Source organism: Papaver somniferum, chromosome 9, assembly GCF_003573695.1.
Source record: "Papaver somniferum cultivar HN1 chromosome 9, ASM357369v1, whole genome shotgun sequence".
In the NCBI taxonomy this organism is placed as follows: Eukaryota; Viridiplantae; Streptophyta; class Magnoliopsida; order Ranunculales; family Papaveraceae; genus Papaver; species Papaver somniferum.
The window spans coordinates 25,478,382-25,489,185 of NC_039366.1; the positions used below are offsets into that span (position 1 = coordinate 25,478,382).

General features: G+C 38.4%; 2 protein-coding genes and 1 non-coding gene across 9 annotated transcripts; 2 read left to right on the top strand and 1 right to left on the bottom strand.

Annotated features, from left to right (window-relative positions):
- The first annotated feature begins 212 nt into the window (after positions 1-212).
- On the top strand, positions 213-7,842 carry LOC113308536. Of its 7 annotated transcripts, none has more exons than XM_026556989.1 (8): positions 213-378; positions 1,664-1,791; positions 4,369-4,556; positions 4,739-5,500; positions 5,604-6,016; positions 6,907-7,005; positions 7,099-7,236; positions 7,323-7,842. In XM_026556989.1, exons 3-8 carry the CDS (start codon positions 4,439-4,441, stop codon positions 7,458-7,460), a joined length of 1,668 nt encoding a protein of 555 aa, XP_026412774.1. In that variant the 5' UTR covers positions 213-378; positions 1,664-1,791; positions 4,369-4,438; the 3' UTR covers positions 7,461-7,842. The 7 variants fall into 7 exon arrangements, with proteins under 7 accessions (XP_026412774.1, XP_026412776.1, XP_026412779.1 ...); XM_026556991.1 differs by having other exon boundaries at positions 1,664-1,756; XM_026556994.1 differs by lacking the exon at positions 1,664-1,791 and adding an exon at positions 3,885-4,067.
- A 176-nt stretch (positions 7,843-8,018) lies between these two features.
- Positions 8,019-8,091, top strand: TRNAE-CUC. Its single transcript has one exon. It is a non-coding gene; the product is annotated as a tRNA-Glu (tRNA).
- A 50-nt stretch (positions 8,092-8,141) lies between these two features.
- Positions 8,142-10,158, bottom strand: LOC113308513 (cytochrome P450 734A6-like). The gene is made up of 4 exons (XM_026556970.1): positions 9,585-10,158; positions 9,196-9,452; positions 8,755-9,118; positions 8,142-8,664 (listed from the first exon to the last, which is right to left on the bottom strand). The coding sequence occupies exons 1-4, from the start codon at positions 10,074-10,076 to the stop codon at positions 8,248-8,250; spliced, it is 1,530 nt and encodes a 509-aa protein (XP_026412755.1). The 5' UTR covers positions 10,077-10,158; the 3' UTR covers positions 8,142-8,247.
- Between the last annotated feature and the right edge of the window lie 646 nt (positions 10,159-10,804).

Genomic DNA, 10,804 nt, shown 5'->3' on the forward strand with positions numbered 1-10,804 from the left:
GTTTTGGTACGACAGTGGGAAACTTCCACGATCTCAACGTTCTCAAAAATGTGCAACAAAACCAAACCAAAAACTACCTCTATACGACTATACTCATGTTCCATTATGGCACCATTTAGTTGACACGTTCTTAGATTACGACGCGTGTCCATCACGTCAAACTTGTTTCGTTCCATTTTTATAATATTTTTGTTGTTCCTTCGGTTTTCCGGTACCATTCCCTCTCTCTCTTTCTTCTCGAAAGAAAAAAAAAATTAAAACCATTTTCTCTTTCCAAAAAGATTCTTGTAAAAAACTTTACTCTTCCTCCTGGGTTTGATTTTCACCAAACTTTTTCTTTTCCTCCTCGCCGATCACGAATTCCGGTTAGCATCTCAGGTGAAAATTTCGTAACTCTATGATCGTTGTTTTCTTTTGTCAGGTGAAAGTTCCGGTTAGATGATTATTGATGTTGATTGTGTTGATCAAAGTTCCGTTTAGATGATTATGTTGATGATCATGTTGATGACCGTTAAAATTAGATGATTCGATGACCTTATAGGTTTTGATTAATTGAATTTCTGTTCGTTCATTTAGAGGTTTAGTTGGCGAATTTTACTTCAACAAAAAAAAACAAACAGAAACATAGAAAAACTGTAGGAAAAAAAGAAGAATATGAAAGGTAAGAGAAAAATATTGGAAACTATTGATTTTATGTCTTAATTTTGTTATGCACAGAGTGAAATAGCTGTTGTTGCTGATTTTATGTTTGTTTTCATTTTGGAATTTTGATGAATTTAACGGTACTATCTTATGTTTGTTTACCATGTACCGATTAAGTATTCTTTCTATTGACGAAGGCTAACTGGACAGTCATATGTGAGTGATTCACCTATATTGTAATTTGTTTGCCCTTTTCATGCCAAATTTTCGATTTCCACCACCTAATGCAAAAAGTAAGTTAAAGAGCAAGAAGGTGAGTGTTTTTGATTTCTCTTGAAGCATTTATTCTAAACTAGTTGCATTAGATTCCAATATCTGACAGGATGCAGCATATATAACTGGAGTGAGCTTTAGAAAGGTCATGCGGTGGAGAGTGCATGTTGTAACATTTCAATTGTTTCATAGTCCTTGAGTTGGTACACGACTTGCTGGATATTTGACTAAGGACGTGGAGTTATTCTTGAAAGCGTCATTAGTAGGTATCTGTTGGATTAGCCTATTGGATGCATGCATGAGGTCTGGTGTTAGCATCCTCATGAATAGCCACAACTAGTTTGTCTAGTGAGATATCTCTTCCTCTGTCTCCTAATTACGCAGGTCCTTGTTCTTTCTAACAGATATTGGGCAGTCAAACGATATTTCTATATGTTGTAATGCTTCTTTCATGGTTTGTTTAGAGCATCTTTGTTAGGCTTCTTGTGTCTAATAAATTTCCAAGTTCCAACAGTCTGTGATTGAAATCTGAAAAAAATCATCTACCAGAAGTTTCCGTAGTAGGAAAGTAATCATGCAGCTACCAGTGTTTGGGGATGTATAGCGTTGGTCGAAGATCTATCTTCCGATAGAGTTAGCTCTATGTTGTAATTAATCTCATGTCAAGTAGAGAACTCATTTTTTTAGGTATTTGTAGGTAGCGTAAGTTTTTTGTACCTCTCTGTTGATTTATTCAAAAATATTGCAGGCACTTATTAGCCTCCTGGGCAACTGAAGGAAGGGTTATATCCTCGCATCAACATTCATTTGGTTTGAACAGCTGGTGTATCAGTAATAGGTGGTAGGTCAGCAATTGTTTTCGAAGAGGACTACTAGGTGATTAAGATTAGATTTTTAATCTTCTTTAAATTATTTTGCTATGGATTCACCCATAAAAGTTAACATTCCCTTGCTATACTAAGGAAAGCAATAGTATAATGTTTAAACAGGGTTTTCTTTTCTAACATGCTTCTCAGAGGATGGTACTTCTCCTAGGGCCTATCTATAAAAGTAGAAATGAGACGATTTGGTAAAATGAAAACGCTAGGGATGGTGTGTAGCTAGCGTTCTTTCCATTTTTGACATGCTAGTGTGGTGATTATGCTTGCGAATTTAAGGTTCCTTTGGTATGTATTTGGATTGTAGGCTGCTGTAAAGTCATGTGAGTCATTCCACTGACTTTCACTTATTCGAGCAACGTTTCTTATATCCTTGTGGCTTAAATCGTAACTTCACTCGACTTAATTTTTGCCTACAAGAGTTCTGAAATAGAAGTCCTGGACTGATTCCTTATTGAAGAATACGTGCTTCGGGATGGTATAAATGGATCAGCTATTAGGCTCTCCTTATTTTGTGCCATGTAGGAAATACTTCATTCACTGCAAACTGAAATGTTACTGTGTGTACTGTAAATTTTCCAAACTCAAATGGCTATGGAGTATGTGGTTTGATAGCCAGCTAGTTATTGGTGTGGAAATCGGACCTGCCAAGGCTTAGGTGAACATTATCTCTGCAATTTGTGGAGCAAGAATAAGCTTCAGGACTGGGCATGTAGATTGTTACTCAAATGTCAGGACAAGTAGTAGATTCTTAGTCTTATGGGGCGACCGATCACTTATTACAGTTCTTCTCGAGTTTTATGGCTAGAAGAAATCAGGTTAACATGGTTTGCAAATTAATACATTTGAAGCCATGTCGACACTAATGTCTCGATTTTCGTATGATGCATTCTGGAATACTTCGGTACTGGACCTTACAGTGAAGGAAAAAGTTTGAAGTGGAAATCTCTTTGCACTTTTGAAGCTGCACAGCTGGGATTGCCTTATTCTCGATGACCTGTTTATATCTCCTAAGCTTTTTATTTCCAGGATTATCCTCAACTGATAGAATCTGAAATTGTAAAAAAAAAAAAAACGCTGAAATAATCTTTAGAATGGTACCCGGTCTTATTTCTTGTACTTCGTGCTGTGATATAATAGATGAAACTAATTTGCTCATAGACTTTTATCGTAGCCAAAATACTGACATGTGAACCAATAGGTAATCTTTTTTTATATATCTTCTGATGATGAGACTATATGAATGATGTTAACATGTATAGATTATTTTATTTTTTGGAAACAAGTCTTGTAATCAAATAAATAGATAAGTTATCAGCTATGTAGTGTCAGAAAATTTCCATAGTTCTGTAAATGTGTTGGATTGCCTTAATCTCGCTGGAGATATTTTTTTCTTCTTTTTTTTAGTTTGATTTCTGTCAAGTATACAGTAGGAGTCATCTTTCCAGGGGGAAACTCGGGGTAAGATGATGTTTTTTATTTATAGGTTTTGAAAAGAAGGCCAAGCTATTATGATTTTTGTAGTTCTACTGAGAGTCACAGGAGCAAATTTACTACTGGAATATCATGTTGTCAATAACATAAAGTTTTTGATAGTGCTAGTCTTGTATAGGAAAGGCAGTTATAGAATGCATACGCCACAAAAAAGAACTGGGGCCAGATTAATGTAATAATGAAAATCGTGTACAGTGAAGACATCTGGCTCCCTATTTTTTTCTCCAGGTGATTGATATTCAAATGTAAGTGGTCCTGGTGCATTTTCTTTGTACGAATAATACTTCCGATGAATTTTGAAGTGCCTCTGTTTTCTTCGTATCACAACTTACTTGGGGAGATTAGTTGCATGAAATCATTTTTGCTCCGATCACCTTGAGGTCGTTACTGATATCTTTCTCCTTGCCACCAATTACACTGTTTCCTCTGCTCATAAAGTCCAGAGTGGTCAGTTGATTTACCAGCTGTATTCCTGCCAAAACGTGTTCTCTCCATTTAGGACTTTGGGACCTTTTTTAGTTTCAATTTTGGTGGCATTTTGATTCATATACAGTGTCGATTTCTACATAATTATTCTCTAAATTCTCTGATTCTCAGCTGTTTAGTTCTGTTGGAAGGGCATTGATTGTAGGCTTACTTAGTGCACATTTGGTATGTGTGTAAGCAATATCTTACCAGCATCATCATACTCGACCTCTTGGTCAACATATATGGATGAGGATAGTGATGACAGTGTTGAAAGCTAAAACACTTACTTATTGTACATTAGAGGCAGTTAAGGTATGTACTAGAATTTTCAAGTGCTTGTTTTCATGATCGACTCGAACTATTAGGGTCATATCAAATTTGTGTCCTTGATTTCTAGCAGTAAAGTCACGGATGGGAGTTTCTACTGTTGGCTATTCCCTCGGAAATTGAGCAACAACTTGGGTGGTTTTGATACCCCATTAACGCGTGCACTGCCTTTCTATACTGCTTTAAAGAATGATTATTGCAGAATATTTACTAATTGTGCTATGGATGTTACATTATCAGTTGCAGTGCCTCATCATGACCTTTGCAGTTGTTTTTCATTTTGCAGGTGGGTTGTTTTATCTGTTTTTCATATGTGAGCACTGATACCATATTCAACACAGATAGCATACATTATTATGGCGCATCGGCACATGTTCAATCCACCAGAAATGTTTGAGATGGCTAATGACCAAAATCCAAATCTCAATCTGAATCAGAATCCCGTACATGTGCAGCAGCCTTTTGCGCCTTTTGGTAGGTTTATAACGAAGAGTTGCCTGCACATGAATCTATAATCTGGTTATTGTAGACCGTATAATATATGTGTTTTCATCGAATGTCCTGGTCCTGAACTTAGTTTTTTGGTTACTGTTATAGCTACTTATTAGGAGTATTAAATTTCTTCCCTACACTCATTTTCGAGTTTCCATCCGCAGGGAGAGGTGGTGGTGCCTGGGAGAATAGTTCTGTTGTTTCTCCTGTGCCAATAATGTCTGGTGAGGCAGTAAATTCTGTACCTCACTGGACCGCAGCACCAAGGACAAACGAGTATTCCGCATCAAGTACTAGCATGGATGTACCACGTTATGAAGCGGTTACATCGGGCCCATTTTATGATCCCTACCCTCGACCATCAGCTGCCACAAACTTCCATCCAGTTCCACAATATTATGCTGGTCAGCCATCATCTTCTAATTCTCAGGGACACTCAATTCATGGACTTGCAAATGGCATTGTTGATCCTGTAATGGGCAGTGGAAGAGGGCCATTTAAAAGAAAAATCCCAGTAATACCTGATGTTTCTGAGAGAGGCGATACCAGCAGGTATTACAACCCTGGAGCTGGAAGTTATTCTGATTATCCTATTTATTCTACTATACAACCAGAGAAGCCTATTGTACATCCTCAGCATAGGCCTTGGGACACAACTGGTACATACCCCACTTACAGTGGGTGCAGTCTCTCAATTGCTGAAGGTTCTGATAGAAATGTGAGAAGCAGACCTTCTGGGAATATAGAACCAAACATAGTCCCTGCACTTTCTTCAAGCAACTCGTCACTTCATGTCCCTTCAGCTGGCAGTTTGGTAGACCATTCAGTTAGAATGGATATTCCTAACCTTAATGTTATTCCTGCGCATTCAGAATGGAACCATGTTCACACACCTTTTGCAGCTCATGGAAGAGTTTCATCGTCAGGTTAGTGTTTTCATTTTTTATTTCGCCATTATTATTTTTGTTTACATTCCGCACACATTAGTGAATATACACCCCTTAAGTATAAGATGACTGCATATTTCAGGTACAAATTCCTTGAATCAAGGACCAAATCAGTTCCTAGTGGGGGGCTCCGACTATAATCCAGTTGGGTTTGACCGTTACCACCACAATACTTCTATCAGATATCCTGTTTTTCCTCCTCACAATATCCAGGGTGCCACTCAAGCTGCAAGGGGAGGAGGTTACAGTAGCTTTCCTCAAAGAGCTGTTCCGCCAAACGGGATTATGCCAAGTCAACTGAACTTGGGGTATTGGCCAGCCTCATCTGTTGAGGGTTTGAATCCAGTGCCAGAATCTCATTCTTCAAGATATTCGAGGACATCTGCTGCCATGGGATATCATAACGGTGATAGGAGTGGGCGGTCGAGGTCATCTTATGATAGGTTGCGCTCACTGCCTCACGATGCGTATTCCCATGTTAGGCATGTTGCTGAGGTGTGTAAATCTAAACCAGTTTTCTATTTGTTGCACTGGAGATGGTGGAAAGTAGTAGTTTCTTCTAGTGTGCTATTCCAGCAAACCATTTCACATGGTCTCTCACAGGTTCCCATCAGGTGTACAGATGTAGAGTAGCTCGATAAAAGTCGAGCTTCAATAGCTTTCTTTTTGCACTTCAAATCCCATTTTTGTTCCCTTTCCATTGGAATATTTTCGACTCAAGTCACCAACCTTGGACTTCTGCATGACTAGTCTGTATTGCTGAAGTGTGAATTTCCATGAACTTTTGGTGGATAAGTGAGAGAAACTGCAAACCTCTTGGTTCTGGCAAAACTAACCCTCAGGTGTTGAAGGGTCAGCCACCCTTTGTGATGAGGATTACTGTCATTACTCTATTTGTTCTGAGGTTCTGGTCCACCTAGTTAAACATGTCTTGTGGATCCTTGTGAGGTTAGTAGTTTGTCACGCTAGTGTATATCTATATTGTTACTTTTGATTAGAAAATATATCTAAATAATAGAATAGTTGCATTAGGATTTTCTTACCCTATAACTCTTGTTTCATCTTTCTTGCTTGGATCCCTTCTCCTTTTCCTCTCCATTTGTTCTTCTTTTTAGAAAAAATATAAATATATTATACTGTATGTTTGCTTAATGAAACTACCTAATAGGGAAAGCTGTGCTGTGAGTTCAGCGCATCCAACCTATCTTAATATGACCTCAACCGGCGTAGATGATGAATAGGAATTAACTTTAACCAGCACTTTGGTTTATATACCTTATAACAACTTGCAACTCTCGTTGACCAACTGATCATAGGGGAATATGTTGGTTGTCTTTAAGTATTGATTATGCTGATCAGGGGAATGAATACGTCTTTTTATGCAGGGTTATTCGGCAGTTGATCGTGTGACTGCATATGGATCTCGAAACTTGTTTGATCAACATGGAGACATGAGGTTAGATGTAGACAGCATGAGTTATGAGGTACGGGGATTTATGTTTATCTTTTTGTCATTTTAATTTCAGTTTGCAGTATCTATTGGCTCTCGCTGATGCCAAAATATTGTCATGCAACAGGAACTACTTGCTTTAGGGGAAAGGATTGGTAATGTCAGCACTGGCTTGTCGGAAGATCTTATTTTGAAGTGTTTAACCATGACAGTAATTACGAATACAGAAATAATCCCAGAGGAACAACGCTGTGTTATCTGCCTGGTAACAGCATCAAATGAACTCTACTCCTGCATGGTAATGAACTTCGTTTTGAGGAATCGGTTTTTGACAGAGGGTAATTGTTGCAGGATGAGTACAGCAAAGAGGAGGAAGTCGGGAGGTTGAGAAACTGCGGGCATGACTACCATGTAGGGTGCATAAAGAGATGGTTGTCAATGAAGAATGCTTGTCCAATATGCAAAGCTCCTGTCTTGGCAGATAATTAGCCAGCATACATTAAAAGCTCCAGCACAGCATGATCAGTTGTTCCAATCAACATTGTAAATGCATTTTGAAACACCTTCAGAACAAACTCCTCCTGAACTATGTAAAAAAAAAAAAAATGAGGAAATCGTTTGGTGTTTGTCAAACTTGTTTAGGCTTAGGCTTAGGCTTAATGGTTGAAGTGATTTCTTGTGTCAGTCAGATAGTCAGCATGTAAATATCTGTTCAGAAACACATCCATTTTACATGTAGTTTTAGAAAGTCCTCAGTAAAGCTATCACCACTCAACAGATTGTAGTAAAAGAGCACATTTAAAATATGGGCAACCTTAATGTAACAAAATATACAGTACAATACTCAAGGTTCATCCCGTTTTACAATCTAGATCTTTTCCTTTGGATTAGAATTTGTTGGTTCCTTGGTCGTATAATGTATGTGGAAATGGGAGTTTGGAATTTGTCCTGTTAGTTCTCAAGACCCATGAGTTCGTTTGTTCTCCTTTTTTCTGTAGACGGATATGAATATTGATGTACTTGAGTTGCTAAAGTCCATCACAACATTCCGTTGTAGTCTAGGTGGTCAGGATACTCGGCTCTCACCCGAGAGACCCGGGTTCAAGTCCCGGCAACGGAATATTTTTTTTAAGTTTTCACCCAATCACAAATTGAACCACCACAGATCTATTTTTTTTGAAGCCTCCAGGTCCAGCCATTTCAATTTATTACAAAGATACAGTATACATATCAGTAATTGTTTGGTGAACACCTCAATTACATAACCCTATGAAACTCAAATTCTTGTAAAGATAACCTGAGCACCATATTGAGGTTGCAGAGTCATAAATTGGATGGGTGCATGAACATAAGATGACGACACAGTGAATAAAAATCGCCGAATGATCATAGCTAATGCAACTTTAGCTTCAACCATACCTAAATTCTGACCGACACAAACTCTAGGTCCTAAACCAAATGGAAAAAATGAACCTGCCCCCTGTGTTCTAGTATCCGAAAATCTCAGTGGATTGAATTCATTCGCATCTTCACCCCAAATCTGTGTGTCATGGTGGACGGCTGTCATTGCTAGAAACAGCTGCGTTCCCGCTGGAATGTCAAGGTTTCCCAGCTTAACGTTCTTGTATGCTTGTCTCATTAACATCACTGCAGGTGGGTATAATCTGAATGTTTCGTTGATGATCATTCCTACCTGCTTAACATGAACTTAAACGTCCTGTATCACATTTTTATTGTCTTAGAGATATTGAGTCGAATACCAACACAGAGAAAGTAAACTTACTATCTTGAGATCAGACAAATTTTCCGCAGTTGGAAAATCATTATCTCCAAACACAAGGTCGATTTCTTGGCGCGCCTTGCTCTGCCATTCCTGGTGCAGAGCCAAAAGCAAAACGGCCCAAGTCAATAGATTTGCTGTTGTTTCCTTTCCTGCAAAATAAAATGTCTTGCATTCGTCTATAACCTCATCAATACCTAAACTTTCTTCCTGTCCTTCTTGATTCTTGCTGGCAGACATCAATAAACCCAATAGGTTCTTCGAATTTTCGTTCGTATCATGGTTGGCTGCAATTAGCTTACGCAACCAATCTCGAATTTCCTTATTTAATCTGTGCCTCGTCCTGTTCTTCTTCGTAGGTAAAAACCTGTAATTAAACAAAGCTAGTACTCAACAACATTTTCTCCTTAACATGTTAAATATCATGAATTTCAAGCAAATTACCTGAAACCAGGAATGTATACACTTCTTATTGCCAAGGAAACTAGGTGCATTTGTTGTTCTTGTAGTTTGAATATTTGTTTCCCCTCCTCGTAACAACTACCGAAAGCAGTACGCGAGATGATATCGGCAGTTAGATTATGGAACTCAGTGTGAACGTTAATCTCGAATCCCTCATCGCCTTTCCTATCTGTTTTTGCATTATCTTCCCATTTCTCTAGCATGCCTTTCGTGCTAGCTACCATGTCAGGTACCCAACTCTGGAAAATTCAAAATGTACTCATTTTACCCTTATGAAAGCATTTGTAAGGCAAGCATTTCAGGGGTGAAAAAGGGAAACAAACATTTCATCACAGTAAACTGCAAGTGAAAGAGAAAGAGGGTTGACTGACCTTGACTCTATCCATGGTGAAGGCTTGACTTGTAATCCTTCTATGTGTAACCCATTTTTCACCTGTCAATCCAACAAGTCCCTCTCCAAAGAGCTGTTTGGATAAAGGGTTAGACTTGACCCTATCAAAACAACCATTAGAATTGAATAAAACTTCCTTGATCATACTTGGATCTGATAAAGCCAACCTTGGTGAAGAACCAAACCAGTAGAGATATGTATTTCCATACATATTAGACCAAATATGATAGTGAGGTAAAACTCTATGAAGGATATCATGTGTAAATGGCACAGTTTTTGATTGAGCTTCGCCAATCATTTTCCGTAATTCAACCGAGTTCCCGATGACCGGACGGTATTGAGGGCCTCCGATGCCTTGTTTTGAGAAATGATTCTGGATTCTCCAAGGGACCCAGATAAGCGAGTACAATAAGGTGATCACTTTGATTAAGAGGAGCAGGAACAAGATGATTACAAGAACATGAATATACATGGTGTGACTGATGAGAAAATGAAAGATTAGAAATTGATGCAAGTTTTTTTTAAGTACGAGATTGCACTTGGGGAAGGTAAGGTTGGTGGGCCCTTTTAGTGGGAGTTGGAGTGGAAATTGTAAAAGACTTTGAAACTTCGATCCATTTTTGGTGACGCCGTAGTTAGTTGGAAATATGGGTGAGCAAAAAGTCGGAAACCGCGAATTTTATCATATTCATCCGTAAAATTGCGGGTGAAACTCAATCCGCAAGATTTATGGGCCGGACACAGGTGAGATTTTCAAATTCACACTTTCTAGCGGTTTGGTTACGGTTGGACTTTGAAATCGGTGGATTCACTCGCACCGTAGTACTATATTTAACTCTTATGCTTTAAGAATCCATCCTTATCGGATCTAGCGTAATCCGCTCTCTTCTAGCGAGTAGTGGAACTGGAGCTACAGTTGATGCTCCTCTCGTTACAGAAACTTGAGCTCATGCAAAAATATGCTTTTGCCGCACCAAACTAATGAAAATGGTATTGTAAATGCAGTAGAGAGAAGAAAACACATTGTTGTTACGGTGTTGTATTGGGTGGAGGTCTCAACATAGGGTAATCCTTGGATTTGGACTACTAAAATTTAATTGGAATCTTCTTAGGATCTGAGAAACCCATGCTAGTTATCATTTCTATTCTTATCTAAAATGAACTTCTCTTCTACTTATATATAGTTAAATGCGTATAGCT

Bases quoted from the DNA above. Each gene is read 5' to 3' on its own strand.
- LOC113308536 (XM_026556989.1), top strand. From the start codon at position 4,439: ATGGCGCATCGGCACATGTTCAATCCACCAGAAATGTTTGAGATGGCT. The intron at 4,557-4,738 runs GTAGGTTTATAA...TTCCATCCGCAG, and splicing joins GCAGCCTTTTGCGCCTTTTG to GGAGAGGTGGTGGTGCCTGG. The intron at 7,237-7,322 runs GTAACAGCATCA...TAATTGTTGCAG, and splicing joins AACGCTGTGTTATCTGCCTG to GATGAGTACAGCAAAGAGGA.
- LOC113308513 (XM_026556970.1), bottom strand. From the start codon at position 10,076: ATGTATATTCATGTTCTTGTAATCATCTTGTTCCTGCTCCTCTTAATC. The intron at 9,453-9,584 runs GTCAGTCAACCC...TGAATTTTCCAG, and splicing joins TCACCATGGATAGAGTCAAG to AGTTGGGTACCTGACATGGT. The intron at 9,119-9,195 runs GTAATTTGCTTG...GTTTAATTACAG, and splicing joins GTATACATTCCTGGTTTCAG to GTTTTTACCTACGAAGAAGA.